Source organism: Pinus tabuliformis, chromosome 1_1 (genome assembly GCF_031772625.1).
Source record: "Pinus tabuliformis cultivar Carrire ecotype Pingquan chromosome 1_1, CPIR1, whole genome shotgun sequence".
NCBI lineage: Eukaryota > Viridiplantae > Streptophyta > Pinopsida > Pinales > Pinaceae > Pinus > Pinus tabuliformis.
The window spans coordinates 213,929,211-213,953,562 of record NC_142297.1 but is presented as its reverse complement, the minus strand read 5'-3'; the positions used below and the strand labels follow the sequence as shown (position 1 = coordinate 213,953,562).

General features: G+C 40.6%; 1 protein-coding gene across 1 annotated transcript in view; it reads left to right on the top strand.

The window, feature by feature from the left end:
• LOC149212297 (uncharacterized) overlaps positions 1-24,060 on the top strand; it is a 43,371-nt gene extending 19,311 nt beyond the window's left edge. The window contains exon 3 of the mRNA XM_089388621.1: positions 21,736-24,060. Coding sequence (XP_089244747.1) covers positions 21,736-24,060 — 2,325 coding nt within the window. The remainder of the gene's footprint in view (positions 1-21,735) is intronic.
• The last annotated feature ends 292 nt before the right edge of the window (positions 24,061-24,352 follow it).

Genomic DNA, 24,352 nt, shown 5'->3' with positions numbered 1-24,352 from the left:
TTTAACATGCTTCTAATTTATTGTGTGTGAATGTGGCATCGATCAGGTGGCGTTAGAGGGCGATTTTGGAGCTTGGGAGGATGTAGGATGGTGTGGATGGGTCTTAGGAGGTCTTAGGTGGCCTTCTGGAGGCTTTTCCCACACTCGGCCTTCAAAAGAAAGCCTACAAGAAAAACTACGGGAGGACACAGGAAAACTACAAGAGGAAAACAGGGAAACTACAGGAGGTCTACAGGAGGAGGCTGAGAGCAATTTTTGCTATTTTGAGAGTGTGAGAGTGTGTGGAAAATGTGGATTAAGGTTGTAATGAGGTGTTAGGGTACCTAAGGTCTACCATGAATCACCAGGAGAGAGAAAGATGATTGGGTTTTTTCAAGGAGAGAGGAAGAAGTTCTATGAAAAATGAAGGAAACTAGGGCAGAATTGAGGTGAGGTTTGGGAGACCTATAGGGAATGGATCAGATGGAGGGTGTGATTGCTGGTAAGCTAGCCTACTATTAGAAGAGATCTGCTGCATAGAAACTGATAGTCAACCAAGAAAATCAAGCAACCAATGAAATGAGTGCATTCTAGGAAAAACAGAGTTTTGCATTAAAATGACCTAAACTATGATGTATAGAAGGAAATGCTGGGAAACGCTGTAAGAAAGGAAAGCATGCAAAAGGAATATTGTAAATAAGGAAGTGAACATGATAAAGAAGATCTAAAGTAAAGAAAAACTGGACTATCAACCTACTAGAGAGCTGCAAACACTAGAAGTCCTCGGGATGAGGAAAATCTGTGTTTTTGGGGCAGCAAGAGAGTCTTTGCCTCAAATCATGCTCCCAAAGGGAGGAAGAGAGGCCAAGGCACTGTTTCTAGCCTTTTGAATCTTCTCTAATCACTGCTTAACCTACTACATAAAGCACAAATGGAAGCAAGCTACTTAAATCATCAAAAGCAACGTATTCTTAACCATAAGAGAAATACATCTAACAGCAAACTAATCTACAAAATGAAGTAAAGCATACAAATACAAGTAAAGAGAAGTTTGGCTACTTGGATTGGGCCCTAACCCAAGAGCTTCAGCCCTCTGAGGTAACTTAGTGCTAGCTCAAAAAGGATTCCATCTTCATTATCAAAAAATAGCAAGATTACATAAAACTGTCATAAAATAGTAAGCTCAAAATTTGAGCAGAGTTTACACAAGAAAAAAAAGTCGACCCTAGTGAGGCCCTAGGCCTCTCTAATTATACATCTAAAGCTACCAATAGCTTCCTTAAAATCAGGGAGGCTTGGCTCCCAAAACTCAAGATAACTATCAATCATCTTCCACTTGCTCGGCTGCCTTCTAGTGCATGATTCAACTGCTTGTACTCCGAGCTGAATGAAGGGGAATTCGAAGTGAGGAGCAATAAATGAGGGGGATTCCCTCCTATAATTCCTCTCCCCTGTATACTTCGATTTATTGCTGTAGTTTGACCACTAGATCCTTGACTTTGACCTTGAAATCCATCAATAATCTGCATTAAATACATGTTAGACCACATCGTATAATAACTAACTAAACTCACCCTATAAGCATAAATATAATCAGAAAATCATACAATAAGCTAAGAGAATGGTTGATTTGACTAGGTTAGGAGGTAAAATGAGCCCATATAATTACCCATTTATGAGGCTCATCACAGTTTGTGGATGAAATGCCATGCTTCTTTTCAACTTGGTGTCCATCATCTTCCACAAGCTGGTCCAAAACTCTCCGAGAAAGTGAGAGTCCCGATCTGACACAATTGATGTGGGCAATCCAAAATGGAGCCAAACATGCTAAAAGAAAAGATAAGCAGTCTACTCTACAGTGATTTTCTTTTTACAAGGCATTAAAATACACATCTTACTAAAACGTTCAACGACGACATACAAATAGTCGTGACTTTTTCTAGACAAAGGCAAACCTCCTACAAAGTCCATTGACACACTTTCCCATGGACGACTTAGAATAGGGAGTGGTGTGTAGACCTCAAGTTTTCTATTAGAGGGCTTTGAAACAGAACACATCACACAATCCTTTACATAGTGAGTCACAATGTTCTTCATATGAGGCCAAAAACAAAATCTTTGTACATGACATAAAGTCTTTTCAACACCAAAGTGACCAGACACAAGAGAGGTGTGGGCCTCTCGAATTACATGTACTCGTTCCCCTGTGGGAATACACAATTGCCAAGGTGATACAACAGTTTCCCCTGCAAGTGATAGTTGTCCACTTGTGAACCATGGGTTAGTTTTGCATAAATCTCCTTAAAGTCATCATCGTTAACATATTGTTTAGCATAACTGTCAAAAGATAATGAAGCATTATGCAAAATAACAGAAGCAAAAATAGGAGGACGAGATAGCATATCGGCCACTTTATTGCTAGTGCCCTTCTTATACTTTATTACCAGATGAAACTGTTGAAGAAAGCCCATCCACCTGAAATGACGAGATTGCTGCAACTTGGTTTGTGACTGAAGGTATTGCAAGGGCTGATGATCTGTATGGATGATGGTCTCCTTGCCGATCAGGTAGTGTTTCCACTTTTTCACACTCTGCACCAAGGCATAAAGCTCCTTGTCATAAGTGGGATAGTTTATCACATCCTGAGAGAACTTCTCAGAATGGTAACATATCAGCTTCTTTTGCTGCATCAGTACAACTCCCATGGCATAACCATTGGCATCAGTTTCGATCTCGAATGGCTGTTGGAGATCTGGTAAGGCTAAGACTAGTGTGGTGCTGATCTTTTCCTTCAATGTTTCGAAGGACTTCTATTGTCTTCCTCCCCATTGGAAGACCTGTTTCACACTTGTCAATGTGTGCAAAGGTGCTGCAATAACAGAGAAATTGGCAATAAATCTCCTCCAATACTAGACTGCACCTAAAAAGCTGCGAACCTCGGTTACACTAGTAGGCTTAGGCCAATTTACAATTGCTTCAACTTTAGAGGGATCAATTTTTAACTGACCATGACCAACAATATGACCTAGGTAACCCAAAGAGGTTTTCCCGAACTCACACTTTGACAACTTTACATAGAGTTTTTCTTTTTTCAATACATCAAGCACTTTCTTCACATGACACACATGTTCATTCCAACTTTTACTAAAGACAAGTATATCATCTAAAAATACAAGAACGAATTCATCAATGAAATGCCTAAAGAGATCATTCATGACCCTCATGAAATTGGTTGGAGCGTTGCAAAGCCGAATGGCATCACCATCCATTCGAACAACCCCTGTTTGGTCTTGAAGGCGGTTTTCCACACATCCTGCTTTGCAATTTGGACCTGGTGATAACCACTACGCAAATCCAATTTGGTGAAATAAACAACATTCTTTAATTGATCTAATAAGTCATCAATGCATGGAAGAGGGTAACGATTTTTCACTGTGATTTTGTTTAGTGCGCAGTAATCCACACACATCTCCCATGTGCTGTCTTTCTTTGGCACTAAGACGATCAGTGAGCCACATGGAGAAGTGCTCAGCCTGATGACCCCTTGGTCCAGCAATTCCTGCACCTGCTTCTTGATTTCCTCCATCTCAATGGCCGACATCCTATACATGCCAATATTTGGTAAAGGAGCTTCATGCTGAAAATGGATCTAATGTTGGATTTCCCTCTTCGGAAGTAATCCCTTCGGTTCCTGAAACATCTCATCATAATTAGAAATTAATTCACATAATTCTTTTTTATGTTCCTGATCACAACCCTGGAAAGCATCAGCTACTTCTACATCTTTTCCCCTTATAACCATAAGCATGCAACCCTTATTGGAATTCACCAGCCTTTTCATTTGTCCTGCACTTACAAGGCTGGCATTAATTTTAGTTTGATGAACCCTTACTATATATTCTACCCCATCTTTTGTGATTTGGTATTTGTTTTCATGACGGAAGAAGGTTGCCTTTCTATCATATAGATATGGACTCCCTAACACCATGCCATAGATATCCAATGGGATTACATCTAGTTCTACTTCATCCACTAGCTTAGAAGCAATCACAAATTTTACTTTACACTGCTTAGTTAAATTCAATTTTGCTTCATCATGTATCCATCCAAGCAGGTAAGGTTTTGGATGTGGTTTTGTTTCTAAGCCGAGATTCTTTTCCAAGGATTCTGCAATTAAGTTTTCTTGGGATCCAGTATCAAACAGAGTTTCTACTTTAGTATGATTTACAACCACTCTGATATGAAATAACTTAATTCTCTTTAGATCATTAGGAAGGGACTCATTTACAGAACTAGTGCCTTCATGCAATTCAGAATCAACATGAGGTGTAAGAGTACCTTTTGTTCCTGTTGCTGTGATTAATGCTTCATCTCCCGAATCAGATCCAAGGTCTTGCTGCGCAGTCGCCACTGTCTTATGCTTGCGTTTTCCTCCATACTTCTTCGGTCTCTTTTCTGGGTGTTGTTTCCAACAGTGATCGTCATCGTGACCTTCCTTTTTGCAGTGATTGCAATAAGGTCTGTCTCCTTCATCTTTCTTGGTTGATGCTATCTTCTTCTCCTTTCCTTTCCATTTCGCTTTGGATTTGCCATTGGTAGGTTTGAATGGTGGTTTTCTAGAATGATCATCTCTTTCATTTTTGCCCTTGTTCTCAATATGAATTGCCTTTACGTTGGCTGAGTCAATAGTAGTTGGTTCAAACAACAATAATGAATGCCTAATGTAACTATGTAATGAGCCAATGTACTTAGTTACTACTTCAGGTGTATCAAGTGCAATACCCAAATTAAGTGCTTGCTTTCTAAACTCCTCTGTAAAACTCTGAACATCCTGACCTTTGCCTTGCCTTAAATACTGCCAATTCATTAATGCTTTTTGCTTGTAACCCAAGGGATAAAACTGTTCCTTTAACACAGAAATAAAATCATGCCATGAGGAAAAGAGGTTACCCACATTCTTACTGCTTTGCAATTTGCTCTCCCACCAAACGAGAGCGGTGTTGCTCAGCCGTAGAGAGGCCAGCTGAATCTTTGCATCATCCTCCACGATTTGTTGAATCCTACAGTAGACCTCAATATGCCTAATCCAATTATTAAGCTTCTTTGCGTTACTTTCACCATTAAACATGGGAAGATCAAATTTAACATCTAATTAAAGAAGGGTTTCTTAGATGCATCCTTGAATTTCTATGATTATGGTGGTGAGAGGAATAAGAACTTTCACTCGTGGAAGGAGAAGGAGGGGGGTCTTCTCCACCATTTCCATGCACTGAACCTTGTTCTTCTAGATTTCTTCCTTCTGCTCTCTCCAGCCTTGAAAGCAACTGACCGACATTCTCTGCCATTGAATAGAAGGTCTTGCGGAAATTGCACTCTTCAAGACAAGCTTCATCTTCTGCCATGTTTATCCTTTGATGTGCACGACCCACTTCGGGATCGAAAGGCTCTAGTTCCCCTTCGCCTCTTCAGAGCTTGTTTCTTGTTAGCATACAAACATGCAATTCACATTAAAAAAGACCTACTCTAATACCACTTGATCCAGGGATCTTTTGCTTATAGATGTATCAAAAGAATCACATGTGAAAATTGCAGCTTAACCACAGAAATTTAATGTGCACATGAAATAAGAAGAAGAAACACATAAGGCATGAGGAGAAGACAACAAGACTTGATAACGGAGTTCATCCAACTTGGACTACGTCTCCAAGCCCTTCTCAATAAATGGGGAGGCCTTCATTCATTAAATGGCATGAAAAAGGAGAATACAATCATCAGTTACATAAAAAGGAGTCTTATACCTCCATACTGAAAAATACTAAGAAAAGGAGAACTCAAATGGAGAAACAGATAGCACCATTGCGTTCGTGGCATCGAGAAGGGCAGAAACCATATAAAATTTGTCCAATTCAGACAAAATGAACAATCGGCCCTCCTGCAAGCCGCTGCCTCGAACTATGTGCCAAAAATCCTCTCCCTCCTACACTTTTCCACATGCATCGGGTTTTATAACACAATGCCGCTTAAAAATCGGGGGTCTGTTTGTTTAGAATAGAAGTCGTTCTATTGAATGGATCGATAGGCGCAACAAACCCTTAAAATAGTCCTTTTTCCGCTTAAACAGGCAATACACGGAAAACACTGAAAAACCCAAAAAATCGGACTTCAAAATATATGAAATCGGGCTTATAAACCCATCGGGTCCATGCTTTATTGCAAGTCGCAACCACCGATCGCCGATTAGATCTGGACCGTTGATATGTTTCTTGATCGGACGGTCAATATTGCATCGCATTTCGCTATCGCATCGGCCCTTTGTATTGGGGATCGCATATCTCTCGACTGCTGATTTAATCCTGACCGTTGATCTGTTTTCTGATCCAACGACGAAAATCACATGTCACTTATAGGCATATCGCAATTGCAACAGCCCCAAGGTCTTCCCTTTGGTTATGCCAATCACCGATATCGTAATCGCAAGTCGGCTCTGCCCAGGTCCCGATATCGCGTGCCTGCCTTCCTCCGACCCGATATATCAGAGATCACTGGTCGGGGGTTTTAAAGGCCTTTGCGTTAAGTCTGCCCTTTGGACTCCTCCGATTGCGATTTGCCTTTATAAGGCTAAAAACCCATTTTTTAGAGAAAATGCCTCCTTTTTCAAAGGAACAAAGGCAGACTCTTTTGGTGATAACTTCATCATCCGAAGTCCATTTTAGCCCATTCAAGTTGTAGTAGATTCAGAATGAAAGATCTACACAACGGGACTATTTCTAGGAGCATCTTTGGACTTTCATTTTCCCCTGTTTCCTACAAGTCAACCCATAACTTTGATTGCTTCTATCTCCTTCATTCAGACTCGGATTGGAGCGCCGTTCGCACCATTGGAATCAAGGCGATGAGCACTTCGATCTGATGTTAAGATAATTTCCTTTCTGCCACTTTGAATTTTGAGCTTTTCCCATGCCACTGTATCTGAAGATCCACCTGGATCATAAAGCCAGAGAGACAAGGAGACAGAAAATTCCTCAAGGATAGTGATGGATTCTAGATGGCATTCCAAGTTCGGTTTGGTTGTGATCAAATCACTGTTTTAGTGTGATCACAGTTTGATGAGGGTGGAGGTGGTTTAACATCTGGATTCCCTTAGTTGTTCTTGGATTGGTTGTTCTATGAGATCCCACATTCATGATTGGAATATAGCACATTGGTGACTGGTTGAAAGAGATATTTGGTTCAGCCATGTCTATGGTCAGGTGGTACGTGGAAGTCCCAAACTTGGTCAAATTTTCCTATGAGTAATAAAAGCTAAGTTCTCCTTACTTTTGCACTTGTTTATATGTGGATCTAATGGCTCTCATAACTATGATATTTACATGGTTTTATGTTGGTTATAAACATGTTTAAATGACTGATTCATGTCATGGCTATTTCATGTATTTACTTGTAATTGTTAAATGGATGGATGCAAGATCTAATTGATGATGTATTATGTGTAGTCTTCTTCCGGATTTCTCGCATCCATGATTGTTTGCATCGACATTTCGAGCCATCCACCATGGCTCAACATCAAGATAGATCAATAATTCAAGGAGAAGGAGGTGATCCTTTTGGTTATGTTTCATAAGTTGTTTCATTCATTTATGCTTTGTCTTATATCGTAGACCTGTAGGTTGTATTGATGCCAAGTGTTTGACAGAATGTCAGTCCCGGTTGGGGATACTCAGGCCTATTCCTAAGGTTGATTTTGATTTATGAGCATTATTATCATGTCCTTAATGAATTTTGAAGGTTGTAGCAAGTTCTGGGCAGAGGTTGGGATTGTTGGTCGCTCCCTTGCCCATAACATGAGAGAGACTATGGCCTAATCGATCCAGAATAGCAGTGGGACCCAGGGACATGTTGTCTCAATGGCTGACTTGTCTCTTGAGGGTTTTGTTGATGATGTTGGATGACTATGTGTGATGTTCCGTCAATTCCACTTCCTTAAGGTCACATAGGAGGTTGAATATGATCATATTAACCTCTCGTCTCATGTTTACCCCGGTTGGCATGGTTACTTTGGGTAGACTTGGGAGGGGTTGTTACAATATCAAGAGAAGGGAATATTACAAATCCTCCCACCCAAAGATTTTTTTCCCTCAAGAAATCCACTTCTATCCACAACAAAAGTATCTATATATTGATATGAGGATCCCATACAAAATAGTGTGTTATTCCATGCCTCCATGTTAAATGATCCTGAATGAATCATTCGATACCTCGATCCCAAAAAATCCTTCGGCCAATCCCACCCTCAATAGATTCACCTGGATCCCAATGCCACTTAAGTCCTGGCACCTGTGGGTTATGATACCATCTCAGCCCTCCATCATTGCCCATTCCTAAGGACCCAAGCGACAATATGCCCTTGGCTAGGGGTATCCTCCTAGGAATCATCCCATCAATAGAGTTCCAACACATAATCTCTTGTCAATCCATCAAGTGGGAAGGATCTAATGCATTAATTCTTGCACATGGAATAAGTCTACTATGTTGATGTTGCTTGATGCTCAACTCATGTTTCTCCACTCGGTCACCCAACATGATCCATTTGGATAATTCTACCCTACTCTCTCCATTGTGTAAAGGTGGGTTGGTAGTGTTGCAAGCCTTATATATGTACTCCTGTAGAGGGCTCCTCTGGAATTCCCAACTCTACTCCTCTTGTTGCCCTATGATGACTTGAGTCGTTCCTCAACACTAAACAACTTGGTCGTTGATTCAGCATATACCCCTATGAGCTCCTCAATTTTCCTATTCTCTTGTAAGGCAGTGTCTTAGATTATCCAGACTCTCTACTTCAACATCATAAGGTTTGTCTTGAAATGCATGATATTTTCCCGAAAATCCTGTATTGGAAATTTTGGTGCCCTGCTGAATGCCTCCATATCTGTCTGCACCATATGCTCAACTATCATAGCTCCAACTTGAACCTTTGACTGACTCTCTATAAATGGCTTATCATGCATACTATATTTTTCATGTTGCCCCTCATGATCATGTTGATCATGTCGTTTTACTACTACTGACTCCTTACTCTCCTTAAATGTCTTCTCTCTCGCCTTCTCCAACTGTTGGGACAATCTGTTGTTCACACTCTCTGGTTGTCAAACATGGATGAATTGGTGGACTTCTTTCTACACTTGATTGCTCATACTCTTCATGAATGTCCTCCTAGAGATCTATGGACTCATTTGTACAAGAGTCTAACAGATCGTTAGGAACAATCGCATCCTTCCTTTCCCCATGTACTTTATCAGACTGACTCATTGTCATTGGCTTGTCCTGCAAATATCTCTGATCAACATTGTTTCATTCCTCACCTTATGTACTTGACTACTGAGATCCTTCATGGGTGCTCTCCTAAAAAATCGAACCCAACTATATATGAATCCCAATGGTCTGAAGGAGTTTCCAATTGTTTTTCTCTTGTTTCCTCCTTCCAATCACCTAGGCACGAATGGTTAGGTGCACAAGGTCCCTTATAGATAAAGCATAATCCTCTCCTTCTTATTTCATTCTTGCTACATGTTTTAGTTCCTTTGTTCTTCTTGATTCCTCTTAGTCAGCACTCTTAGTCAACACTCTTCTGAGAAATTTTGTTTTGTATGACCAACCTTTCGACTAGATCATAGGCGGTTGGTGGTACAACTAGTTCCTTTATCTTGCAGATGTCGGAATCTCCTTCAAAGAATAGGGACACAATCCTTTGCATGCTTGTTTTGACACGGTACGGATGAGCTGATGTAATGTTGGTGTAAAATTTTTGGAACACCTGAAAGATTAAGTCATCACATTCCAGATTCAACATGAATGTGCCAAAGATGAAATCTGCCATGAGTTCGAGGATTTTTCACCACTTTTGAAAGGTAGGAAGCATGATGTGATTCAACCCTTGAAGGGCTTCTACTATTAGCTGCAATCTCTCCTTCATGATATCATTATTTTAAGGAAGTAGTAGTGATGTTAAAGCTATGATCTGACTGAGACAAGAAGCAACTATGATCCTTACCTCTTCACACGGACGTTACCAAAAATTGGGTTGTATTAAGGAAAGCATGAATGGCCTGAGAGCCAAAGTGAGTTTGTTCCATTATGGCTACCCCACCCCAGACAGACATGTGTCTAATTCCTCTACCTTATGAAGGTCTATGAATGATTTTGTTCGTTGCAATTCAGATCCAAGCGCAAAGAGACACTTTCTTTTTTCGTCTTCCTTCCAGACATCCTTTAATTGTTGAAGGATAATATGGACCTTCCGAGAGAAAGGCTTATTATTCCACTCTTTCTTTTGATATGTATGTTTTTACCATTTTTTATCCACACAAGTTTTACAATCCAGAGACTCAAATGATGTATTGTTATGTTGATTTATCTGGCATTCAAAAAATTGGAATGATGACATAATGGATCTCAATACTTAGTCTTCCTTCTCTCCTCGACTCTCACCCCTTTGGGATATCGATCTATACTGGGATTGATAAATCTTCAGCCTCCATACAGAAATTGAACGCATGTCTCTAGAAAAATTCAACTCCCTAGTTCAATCTTGACTTTTTCAAGAGATGATGATATAGCCCTAGTGAATACGGCCTCAAAATCGCTCCTCCTTTGGCCCTAATAATTTAATGAATTTAGCTCAGGGATCCAATCATCAGTAGAGAAATTTGATAGGGAGTCGGCCTATAAATAAATCAGAGAGCTGGAGCCAGGATTTAGTCTTCTCAAAGACAATAAACTCAGCCTCTAAGGCATAGAAATGTGTCCTCCAAAACTGCTTAGATTCAACTTCTAGGTAGTGGCTTGGTCAACAATTTGGCCTTCTCTTTTAATCTTCAAGTTCTGGAAATTCCTCTTGATCACCCTCTCTCATGGTTTAGAGAAAATATAGCAACTCAACTCGTAGAGTAGAATAAATAACATTGCTTGTAGATAGCTCTCGATCTTGAGAGACCTAAAACTAGATTGGCAAGGAAACACTCTAGAATTTTCCTCTCTAATCTTGTACTCGACCTCTTGGAAGAATTATGGCACTCGACCCTTGGTATTGAAGCAACAGACCTGCAAATACAAATTATGATGCCAATATATATATATATATATATATATATATATATATATATATATATATATATATCTATATATATATATATATATATATCTATATATATATATATATATATATATATATATATATATATATATATATATATATATATAGATATATATATATCATTTTTTTTTAAAAGGAACTACAAGTTAACTAGTCAGCATCTTAGTACAAAAATGAAAATTGCAAACAAAAGTTGGTCAAAGTTCCAATTTTGGCATCAAATGAGCTAAATCCTCTAATCTACTCTGCCATATACTGCTAGTACTGCTATGGCTACTATATTGTCTTACAAAGTGTCCCAACAGAAGCAAAAATTTGCAATACATTCACTACATAGAAGATATTTAAAAGGTTGCTCCATGAAAAATCTCATCCCACATTTCAAAGTCCTTGTCAGGGGTATCCTTGAAGTCTTCTAATCCATGAAATGGAACCCAAGCACGCATCGTCGGCAACTTCATCTGAAACCCTTTCTTTCTTCACAACTCTAAGCCTAGGGCAATCCAAATTTCCAGCTACAAGTTAGAAGGAATTTAAAGTGTCAGCCCTTCGCATGTTCAAAGAACTCCTAATAAAATCAACCTTGTACATATGCTCTCGGGCCTGCATATATTCCTTTAATTGGGATTACACTACATTCATGCACTTCAATCATTTTTTAGACTCCACTAGGATATTTTCCTCCAACTTTTGGTGTTGTTGTCCCCTTTATAGGGTTGACTTTACCACCTCATGCTATGCCTTTGATCTGATGATCACCCTATGAGTGACTTCAGTTAAAGATTTATTGAATAAAGGTATTACAGACACATATGTTGGTGTGTGTGTGTCTATGTTATTTAAGCAACGGATTGATCAGATTGTAAATACACAAACACTTGAAATGGAAAGATAGTAGAGAAATACAATAAACAAAATAACAGAACACAAGAAATTAATAAGGAGTTCATCCTATCCTCCAGGGCTACATCTTTGGTCCAGCTCTCAGTGGTGGCCTTATTTTATTGTGTCTTAAGCAGAGAATTACAATGCAGGAGCTCAATATGAGTCAACTGAAACAGATTTGCTTGGCAGGGTGGTTCTTGGATTCCCCAAGCCACTGGAGTGCACAGAATCTGTTTGCCTACCAGCTCTGTGACCTTCTGGTCTACAATGGAGAGAGCCCAATGTGATGCTCAATCTGGACATATCCTCTCTGGGATGGCTTGAATCCCTCAAGCTCTCTGGTGCTCGACGCTGCCTTTGGTAAGCTCAGCCCTCTGTCCTCTTTCTACTTTTTCTTCACTGTCTTCTTTGCTTCTCTGTCTTCTGTCTTCCTCTCTGTGTTCTAACCTCCTCTCAGGGTTCTCTGTCCCTCTCTGTCTCTCTGTATATGTCTTCTTCTGTCTTCTTCTCTCTATTCATGGCTTTAAGGCCATTCATTCCCATGTTTGTTCAGTTCCTCTTCTGCCTCCGTCGAATCACCTTCTACAGCTGTGCTTGGAGTTCCCTGGCTGGGTGTCATCATCGGCTCACAGGGAGTGGCTACATGTCCTCCTGTAACGCGCCAGCCTGCTTTGTCGGTTCAATTCTTCAGTTACATCGTGGAATAAGTCTTCCTCCACTGTGGCGGTCAAACGGACCTCAAATCTTTACAAACTACGGCTTAATCCCTCGTCGATTCCACTTCTACATTGGGTGCGATCTCAGCCGTCCGATCTGGATCCCCCAGATCCAACACCATCCACTCATTTTGCGCGGTTGACTTGCTCGACAATTAGCACGCGATCAGTGGTGGTTTTCTCTCTCCTCCGCTTGCCACGTGTCGATCGCTGAGTGGGATCGCTCCACTTCCATCCAAAATTGCTTACCGTTCAAGGAGCCCCTGATCAATACCGCTGATTTTGGAGTGGGTCCCACCTGTAGCTTTTAGCCCTTCTGCCTTTTGCCCTACGATTCTCTAGCTCCCCACGTGACTGAGTGCTCGGGGCTTCCCCATTTCGAGCCTTTTCGCCCAATGATGCGTGATTACACTAATCGTGCATCAAAAACCTCCTCTATTTCCCGATCCGGGCCTCCCAGGGGCTAATTTCACCTCCCACGTAGTCTCCATGGGCCTCGGTTAGTGCACTTTGACCAAGGTCCTTGTCGTTCCATGCTGGTTGCCATTGCCACTGGTTCAGGGTGTTTTTGATCGCTATTTTGATTTCTTTGATGTTCGTCTCGACCTGATACAGTCATGGTTACTTTGACAGTTTTTTATGGATCCAATTCGGATCACGACCTTCCCACTGAAAAAGATTTTGGACCACCTGTTAGTGTCAGTCTTTACAGCCTTCCTCCAGTGATCAAATATGCTCTTACAAAGTGATTTTGAAGTGTCAAGGTCAAATTTTGTCATTTCAGTGAGTCTTCAAGCAAAATTTGGTCACTAGGCATTAGGTCTAGGGTTTGCTTTCACTCTTCTCAAAGTTGTCCAAATGGCGGTCCATGTCATCATTCAGCTTAGTTTATCATCATTCAGAGGGTTTTCATTGTCATGTCAGTGTCTAATGAGTCATTTCACACCTTGTCCATGCTTCAGTTGTGCCTAGGCAAGGTTCAATTCCCTCTCCTAGGGTTTTGAAGGCGATTTCTCTTGAGCGGACAAATCATCGGCAAAACTTGTTTCCTGATGTTCATACACCTTCCCCTATCCTTAAAGTACCTTATCAAACACTTCCCATCCCTTAGATCCGCCAAATTGCTCATTTTTGCACAAACCCTAGTTTCTAGCTATAACCTGGCAATTTTCTAGGTTTGGCCTGTGTTTTGTCCTTTTCGACCCCTTCCCCTCACTCAACCTCTGAGATTCCACTTTCCCCTGCTTCCTAACATCCCTCCCCACTCCCAAAAATTTCCCCAAGAATTTAGAAGCCCTCTATCCCCTTCATTTCGCTCCATTTTGACAAAATCCCTTGTTTCACACATCGGGACAAGTTTCACTCAAAAGCTGTTTCTGAGCAATCAAACATGAATTTTTCAAAAATGAGAGAGGTTTTTGTCCACAACATGCCACGGAAGAAAAACCTCTTTCAATTTTTACACAGGTGTCATGGTTTGTGAGAAATGTCAAAAATATCGACGAGAACAAAGGTGCTCCAAGGACGGTTGGCTAAAGCACAAAAATGAAGGAAAACGCCCGATCCACTCCAAACTTTGGCCAAAGCCTCTTTGACTGAGCATGGTACTTGATTGGGGACTCTCAGCCCAAATTTCAAGAAATTTGGAGAAAATTTTGTCATTTGTGAATTTTTTGTGCAATTTACAGGGTTTGGCCATTGAAATGGTCGCGCCCCGCGCGCGACCATTCTGGAGGATTGCTCGGAATTTTGAAAACTTGGCATTTTTGGAAAGGGCATGCAAAAATAAAAATTACCAATACTTGGGAGAAGCCTGATTTTGAGATTTGAGCCTCCAAAAGCTCAAAATACATCAAAAAAAATGACTTTCTGCCCACTTTTTGAGTTGCAGAAAGTGACCTTGGGAGAAATGGTTTTTGAGGGGTCAAATCAACACTAAATTCATAAATTCCACTTGGGATGGAAAGTAGACAGGCCAAGCTTTCTAATGAGCCATCTTGCACCTGATTTGGACCAGTGGAACCCACTCAAAAACAGCTGTGAAGGGGCGCGACCAGAACTTCCAGGGGCGCGACCAGAACTTCCAGATTTGCCAGAATTCACATTTTCGGTCAAAAAACACTGTTTTGACTATGGTTGACTATTATTACTTGTATATGATGGATAAATGTAATATTTTCATGGCACTTTGGTAGATTTTATCTTTGTTTACCCTTCTAGAAGCTTCCATGATGTAAAAAGTGAAAAATTAATGCATGGATGAGTTAGCTAAGTAATAGAGGCAAGTTGTTTGGCTGCCTATTTTCTAGTTCTTAGTTTAGAATTTGTTCAAACTGCTCCTAGAAAGCTGAGCTCGACCCCTAGAGGTGGGGAAAGGAGTTAGATGGTCTAGATGGTCTATATTATGCTCTCTCCTTCTCATTTTCATGGTTGGACTCTTGTGCAAGGAAGCTTTATTGTATATTGTGCATCTATTTCTGCAATTGAAGGCAAGGAAAGCCAGGGTTTTACAGACATCTTTGAGGATTCTTGTGGATCTGATTGTTGATGGTGTGTTCTCTACATGTTCTTGTAAGTTTGTTTATGTGTTTCACATCTCTCTTATGCTTCTAAATTGGACAGATGAAGTGGTAAAGTTTGAACTCATGTTTTGACATGCTCAACTTTTTAGTTTGTTCAATTTTAATGTTTTCTACTGTCTAGAGAGGATTCGAATTGTGTGTTTTCCCTCTTTAGCTTCTCCTCTATCATCTCTGATCATCCATCTCAAATTAAGGCATCAGCACTCATTCCTACCTTGCCCCTTAGATCCCCCTGTGAAAACTGTGCTCAATTCCCGCACCTTGAATTGCACTTCCACCAATTGCCACCAAAAACCCCAAAAAATCATTAAATCAACCCCCTTATCAATTTACTAGCCTAAAATCTTTATTATTAATTGGTCAGCCTAATCATATTGAAAGATCTATCGAATCTGACCCGAGAGAGCCTTCTCATACCTCGTAGGGCTAGCTACGAGGTGAAATGGTTTGATGTAGCCTTGAGAGTTTGTCTATCTCAGCCTAGGTGAATTCCAAGCGCTAACATATTGGCGACCATACTGGGGAGAACAAACTTGTTTGTGGGTTGATGTGTTTGTTTCATAAGTCTTAGACGGAGCCTGAAGTTACGCCAGAAGCCTTCGAAAACGCTCTTGTTTTACATCAGCGTTAGTAGATAAACGCTGCTTCAGTCAATCTCCGTGAGCTTGTGAACGTAGCGCTTCATTGACTCTTTACCCCAGTACATGTATCAAGTTCAGATCTGATTGTGGATGGTGAACAACGATCAGACACTTGAAAGGCTGAAATCATTCACTAGCGACTCCTTTCACTGAAGAATCCAGCGATCAATGCTTCATGGTGACTTCACTGCAGAGAGATCAGTAGCTTTGAGATTTTCATGATGGACCTAATTGCAAGAAGATATGCTCCCTTGAGCCGAGATCACATTCCCGGTTTTCCAAATAAAATTCCGAAGGTAGATTGGTCAAGGAATCTGCCTACATTTAATGATGATGGTAAGAAGGATGCTGCTCTACATCTAGTTAGATTTCATATGCATATTCGCAAGTTGAAGGTTGATTTTCCTGAAGATTGCTTGATGAAGATATTCTTGGCCACTCTGGAAGGTAAAGATCAATCATGGTATGAAAGTTTGCCACCTGCTTGTATTTACTATTTAAAGGATTTTCATGCTATGTTCATTGAAAGATATATGGACTCTTATCCATCATTGAATTTAGTTCAAGACTGTTGCAAGCATGCCTATAGTTTTATTGAAAGTCTTGAGAAGTTTTATGAAGATGATAATTTCATGGATGAAGAGATCATGGAAGCCTTGTATGAAAATCCGTTTCAACAGCACATAGAAATCTTAGAGGATACTTGTCAAGATCAGCAGGTTGAAGATGGTCATATGGCTGAACTTGATGAAAGAGAAAATCTTGTTTCAGATCTGCCCACAGAAGAAAACCAGGTTGCAGAATGTGATAATGTTAGGACAGCTACTTCAGTTCTAGATTCAGATCATGGTGACCAAGAATACCTTGTGCCGAATCCTGAAAAGGAGAGTTTTGTTGTTGAGATCATGGACAAAGTTCTTGATCCAAATGTCCTTATGCTATTAGAACAGAGCCTGCATGAGGAGGTAATTCAGCCAGCTCATGAACATCAAGATGAGATCTTTGTTCAAGTAAGTGAAAACTCTTCTTTCAATCATAATTTGGATAGTTTGATTGCCATGTCATATGAAGATGATCAACAATGTTTCCAAGTTTCAGAAGATCAGGATTGTCATTCAGATTTTTCATGTTTTGAAATGTTATTTCAAGAAGACAAGACTTGTTTGAGCAAAGGGAAACATAAAGTCTTATCTCCTTTGTCTGAAGAGGAGATAGATCAGCTTTTGAAAGGTCATGCTACAACCCAAGCTAAAGCAAATCGGCAGTGTGCACATGGTCACGAAAGTGTTGGTGAAACTTCTTCCTCTTTTGAAAATGATGACAATGTTGTAATTTGTTTTATAGATCAACAAACCGATAATATTTTCTTTCATGAAGATGATGAGGCTGTCATGTTTGATGATCTTGAGGATTGTTTTCTGTTTAAGAATGACCTAGACCATGAAATTGAGGAATATAAGCTTGAGAGAGACAACATGTCAAAATTTCTCACGGTCAAGGAATTTATAGCTAACACTCATATGGCAGAAGCTTATACTTCTCTGTGCCTTCCTATCAATCAGCAACCCACTGTTCTTTCAGATCAGAGTGAAGCGAGTACTTATATTTTTGCAGCTGGATCTCCAAACAAGGTATTGCTTCAGGATTATCAAGATCCCTTTGGCATTCTTCTGCAAGCATTAGAAAAAATAAATGTTGCCTGGTTCATTATCATAAGCTTTGGTTTCAGTGGTTATTTTGAGTTGCCTACAGGTTCATCGTTTCGCCTGCTCGAGATAAGCAAGAGCAGAAATTTGGTATGTAGCCATCTGCTGGATTGGTTACATTGGAAAGCTCATTATACATGATTGTACATATTTCATTAGTATGCAGGTGGTTGTCATCATGATTCCAAATCTTGATGGATGGCTGCCGTTTTTCCAAAAGCTTTGTAAAGTTTTGTTTTAAGTCGGTCATGAGTCATTTGTGTTCGGTCTATTGAGTGAGTTTTTTCAAGTTATTTCAGTTTGCCATCGAGTCGGTTTGAGTCAAGCTTCAGTTAAGTTTCAGTCAGTTTTCAGTCAAGTTTTCATTCAATAAATGTGTCAAAGTTTTGTGTCAAAGGTGTAAATAATGACTCCATCGCCCAATAATTGTAAGGCACTGGTCTGCTCTCCCAGAGGTCTAAGGTTCTTGGCACCTCCAAGGAGCTACCATCCCCATTGGAGCCAATGTTAGTGTCAGTCTTTACAGCCTTCCTCCAGTGATCAAATATGCTCTTACAAAGTGATTTTGAAGTGTCAAGGTCAAATTTTGTCATTTCAGTGAGTCTTCAAGCAAAATTTGGTCACTAGGCATTAGGTCTAGGGTTTGCTTTCACTCTTCTCAAAGTTGTCCAAATGGCGGTCCATGTCATCATTCAGCTGAGTTTATCATCATTCAGAGGGTTTTCATTGTCATGTTAGTGTCTAATGAGTCATTTCACACCTTGTCCATGCTTCAGTTGTGCCTAGGCAAGGTTCAATTCCCTCTCCTAGGGTTTTGAAGGCGATTTCTCTTGGGCGGACAAATCATCGGCAAAACTTGTTTCCTAATGTTCATACACCTTCCCCTATCCTTAAAGTACCTTATCAAACACTTCCCATCCCTTAGATCCGCCAAATTTCTCATTTTTGCACAAACCCTAGTTTCTAGCTACAACCTGGCAATTTTCTAGGTTTGGCCTGTGTTTTGTCCTTTTCGACCCCTTCCCCTCACTCAATCTCTGAGATTTCACTTTCCCCTGCTTCCTAACATCCCTCCCCACTCCCAAAAATTTCCCCAAGAATTTAGAAGCCCTCTATCCCCTTCATTTCGCTCCATTTCGACAAAATCCCTTGTTTCACAGATCGGGACAAGTTTCACTCAAAAGCTGTTTCTGAGCAATCAAACATGAATTTTTCAAAACTGAGAGAGGTTTTTGTCCACAACATGCCACGGAAGAAAAACCTCTTTCACTTTTTACACAGGTGTCATGGTTTGAGAGAAATGTCAAAAATATCGGCGAGAACGAAGGTGCTCCAAGGACGGTTGGCTAAAGCACAAAAATGAAGGAAAACGCCCGATCCACTCCAAACTTTGGCCAAAGCCTCTTTGACTGAGCATGGTACTTGATTGGGGACTCTCAGCCCAAATTTCAAGAAATTTGGAGAAAATTTTGTCATTTGTGAATTTTTTGTGCAATTTACAGGGTTTGGCCATTGAAATGGTCGCGCCCCGCGCGCGACCATTCTGGAGGATTGCTCGGAATTTTGAAAACTTGGAATTTTTGGAAAGGGCATGCAAAAAGAAAAATTACCAATACTTGGGAGAAGCCTGATTTTGAGATTTGAGCCTCCAAAAGCTCAAAATACATCAAAAAAATGACTTTCTGCCCACTTTTTGAGTTGCAGAAAGTGACCTTGGGAGAAATGGTTTTTGAGGGGTCAAATCAACACTAAATTCAGAAATTCCACTTGGGACGGAAAGTAGACAGGCCAAGCTTTCCAATGAGCCATCTTTCACCTGATTTGGACCAGTGGAACCCACTCAAAAACAGCTGTGAAGGGGCGCGACCAGAACTTCCAGGGGCGCGACCAGAACTTCCAGATTTGCCAGAATTCACATTTTCGGTCAAAAAACACTGTTTTGACTATGGTTGAATATTATTACTTGTAGATGATGGATAAATGTAATATTTTCATGGCACTTTGGTAGATTTTATCTTTCTTTACCCTTCTAGAAGCTTCCATGATGTAAAAAGTGAAAAATTAATGCATGGATGAGTTAGCTAAGTAATAGAGGCAAGTTGTTTGGCTGCCTATTTTCTAGTTCTTAGTTTAGAATTTGTTCAAACTACTCCTAGAAAGCTGAGCTCGACCCCTAGAGGTGGGGAAAGGAGTTAGATGGTCTAGATGGTCTATATTATGCTCTCTCCTTCTCATTTTCATGGTTGGACTCTTGTGTAAGGAAGCTTTATTGTATATTGTGCATCTATTTCTGCAATTGAAGGCAAGGAAAGCCAGGGTTTTACAGACATCTTTGAGGATTCTTGTGGATCTGATTGTTGATGGTGTGTTCTCTACATGTTCTTGTAAGTTTGTTTATGTGTTTCACATCTCTCTTATGCTTCTAAATTGGACAGATGAAGTGGTAAAGTTTGAACTCATGTTTTGACATGCTCAGCTTTTTAGTTTGTTCAATTTTAATGTTTTCTACTGTCTAGAGAGGATTCGAATTGTGTGTTTGCCCTCTTTAGCTTCTCCTCTATCATATCTGATCATCCATCTCAAATTAAGGCATCAGCACTCATTCCTACCTTGCCCCTTAGATCCCCCTGTGAAAACTGTGCTCAATCCCCGCACCTTGAATTGCACTTCCACCAATTGCCACCAAAAACCCCAAAAAATCTTTAAATCAACCCCCTTATCAATTTACTAGCCTAAAATCTTTATTATTAATTGGTCAGCCTAATCATATTGAAAGATCTATCGAATCTGACCCGAGAGAGCCTTCTCATACCTCGTAGGGCTAGCTACGAGGTGAAATGGTTTGATGTAGCCTTGAGAGTTTGTCTATCTCAGCCTAGGTGAATTCCAAGCGCTAACATATTGGCGACCATACTGGGGAGAACAAACTTGTTTGTGGGTTGATGTGTTTGTTTCATAAGTCTTAGACGGAGCCTGAAGTTACGCCAGATCTGATGCTGATGGTGGACAGCAGTCAGACACTTATGCAGGCTGAATCATTCACCTGGCGACTCCAACTCGATCCAGACATTCCAGTGCCATTTGATATGTTCATGCAATGGTAGGGTATGTGGCAAACCCTGCACTGTGTGAAGCTCTAAACGAATTTAGAGAAAGCTTAGTGGATGTTGAAATTAATGAAGAAGTTTTAAGTTTTTTCTTTCAATGTTTGAAATCTCCGAATTATCATCCTAGCGTCTGTGAGTTACTTGTTGAAAGAATTGAAGATGAGATTCAATGGTTAGATGAGCAGATCCACTCTTATGATTTCCAAGACCCTAAAAAGTTCTTGGAAATCCTTCCTCCATCGAAACAAGAAATCATAGACTTGCCTATAGAGGTTTACATTGACACTGTGCAGCTGGAAGTATGTATTGCAGAGTTGGGGCAGCCAACAGAGGCCGGTTTCCGTGATCCTATTGCAGCATACATGGACACATTTTTCAGCTTGATTGACCGATCGGGCTGTCTTCTCGGTGACCAGGATCAGTATGTGCATGAAGGGCTGCCAGTAATTGCATCTGTGACTTCGTGGCAGCATTCTCAAGCGGCTTCATTTCCAGGTTTACTCGAGTGGTTAATTTGGCATTTTAGCATTACTTGATCTATTATTTGTACAGCAGATTAGAGTAGGTTTTGTAAATAAATAAGCAGCCACAAGGGCAGCATCTTGTTTTAGTTTGCTTGAAGATTGTTTGAGTTCAGTTTCAGTGTGAAAATAAGTCAAGTGTTGATTTGTTGATGATGACTCCATTGCCCAATGGTGGAGGCACGGTCTGCTCTCCCAAAGTTCTGCGGTTCTTGGCACCTCCAGGAAGCTGCAGCTGCCATCCCAAATGGAGCCGATGTTAGACTCTGTCTTATATCAGAGATTGATTCTTCTTCAAAACCGGGTTTTGAAGAAGAAATCATTAATGTTGCTTTTCAGATTATGTAATTTATCTTCAGCTCTTCTTAAGGCAGCAGCAAACTTCAAAAACTCCTACCTGCACAAACACAATTTCAAAGCATCATTTATATATATTTTGTGGAGAGCAGGTATTGCAAAATGCAGGTATATATTTTGGTTGTCTTTATGGTGTTACAGCTCCATTGCAGTTGGATGACAGTGAAGAGATTCATGTGGCTGAGGCCATGGTGGCAGAGTGGAAAGAGTTTTTATGGGATGTGCCAGAAGAACAGGCTGCTTTGTGGGGCCACTGTCAAGATCTTTTTAAAAAATACTCCTTTCCCCCATTGCAGGCGGGTATGTTCTTCCTGAAGCATGCAGAAGCTATTGAAAAGGATGTTCCAGCATTAGAGCTGCATGGAATGCTGTTGCTTGCATTACAGTGGTTAAGTGGCAGCATGACACAGTCGCAGCCGGTCTATCCCTTACATTTGCTTCGAGAAATTGAAACTAGAGTGTGGCTTCTAGCTGTGGAATCTGAAGCAGAGATGAAGAATGGAAAGGCCATTTTTCAGATTCCAAATGTTTATTTGAGGTCAAACCAGGAATGTAATATAGGAAATAATGCTAGTGTCATTGACCACACAGCAAGTATCATTGCAATAATGGATAGTCACTTGAACATCATCAGAGCAAGATCTACAGATCAAATTGATAACAAGGAAATTAGCAAGTCAGATAATCGTAATCCACACATAGTAGACATTAGTTTCACTAATGTGTCTGGTGGTGGCTCAAAACCAAAACGAAGGAACAGAGGGTATGTACTTCATAAACGAGCTCCACTTGATAGTGCAGAAAGAGGTCAGAGTGACACTGAAGATAATCTATTATCTTCTATATCTCCTATCAGAAGTAATGAACATGGGGGTGTTTTTCCATCATTTGAGGAAAATATAAAGATAGAGGCAGCTCTTGCAGGATGGGAAGAAAGGGTCGTAGCAGCAGAACTTGAAAGGGCTGTGTTATCACTTCTAGAGGTTGGTCAAATAGCTGCAGCAAAACAGCTCCAACACAAACTTTCACCAACATATGTACCATCAGAGCTCTTACTTATAGAGGAAGCTTTGAAAGTTGCAGAGATTTCCAATCCTAATATGAATGGATATGTTACATTGCCAATGACCAAGTGTCCGGCATTTGCATTACTCCAGTTTTTGAATGTAACAGAAAACATCAATATGAGGACACCTTTAGAGGTATTAGAAGTGATTGCAACTAAATGCTGTGAAGGATGTGGAAGAGGTTTATGCAAGAGGATAATAGCGGTGGTGAAGATTGCCAATTTTCTAGAGCTGTCATTTTCTGAAGCATTCCAGAAGCAGCCAATTGAACTTCTTCAGCTTCTTTCTCTCAAAGCCCAAGATTCACTAGAGGAAGCTAAACTTCTTGTTGAGACTCACTCAATGCCTGCAGCAAGCATTGCACGTATTCTTGCAGAATCATTTTTGAAGGGCCTTTTGGCAGCACACCGTGGTGGATACATGGAATCATCACAAAGAGAGGAAGGACCTGCTCCTCTTTTATGGAGAGCCTCTGATTTCTTAAAGTGGGCAGAATTGTGTCCTTCTGAGCCAGAACTTGGGCATGCCTTAATGCGGTTGGTCATAACTGGTCATGACATGCCTCATGCCTGTGAGGTTGAGTTGCTCATTTTGGCGTACCATTTCTACAAGACATCTGCATGTCTTGATGGAGTGGATGTTCTTGTGGCCCTTGCAGCAACACGAGTTGAGTCATATGTTGCAGAAGGGGATTTTTCGTGTTTGGCTCGCTTGGTGACAGGAGTTGGGAATTTCCATGCTCTGTATTTCATGCTGGATATTCTCATTGAAAATGGTCAGCTTGAGCTCCTTCTTCAAAAATATGCCGTGGCAGATGCAACAACAGAATCGGCAGAAGCTATCAGAGGTTTCCGGATGGCTGTTCTTTCAGCTCTGAAGCATTTCAACCCTGATGATCTTGATGCATTTGCCATGGTATACAATCATTTTGATATGAAACATGAAATGTCGGCTCTGTTGGAGTCATGTGCACAGAAGACCCTAGATCAATGGCTTCAGCGTCGTGATAAAGAACAGAGTGAGGAGTTGTTAGAAATGATGCGCTTCTATGTAGAAGCCGCTGAAGTTTACTCAAGCATAGATGCAGGAAATAAAGCAAGATGGTCTTGTGCACAAGCATCATTAGTTTCCCTCCAAATACGAATGCCAGATACCATGTGGCTTAATCGTTCTGAAACAAATGCACGGCGAACTCTTGTTGAACAGTGCCGATTTCAGGAAGCGCTGATTATGGCAGAGGCATATAACTTGAACCAATCGGGAGAGTGGGTTCTAGTATTATGGAATCAAATGCTGTGCCCAGATTTGATAGACCAGTTCTTAACTGAATTTGTTTCAGTGCTATGCTGATGCACTTAATGACACTGAAGAACATAGTCACGACAATATGCCTTCTTTCTTATCCAAAAAGGAAGAGCAAATCAATAATTTTGATGAAAGAGAATTTACTCCCTCAAAACAACGACTGGAGACTAATGGATCAGATAGCCGAGAAGATAATGGTGTTATCTTTAGGGAAACTACAGCTTGCTTTCCAGATACAAGCATTTCAAAATGCCTTACAAGTGTTGAAACCGTAGAAGACCGCGTGGCTGGCCAGTTGTGAACATGGGAGAATTGTGTCATCAATGGGAGCCTGCGT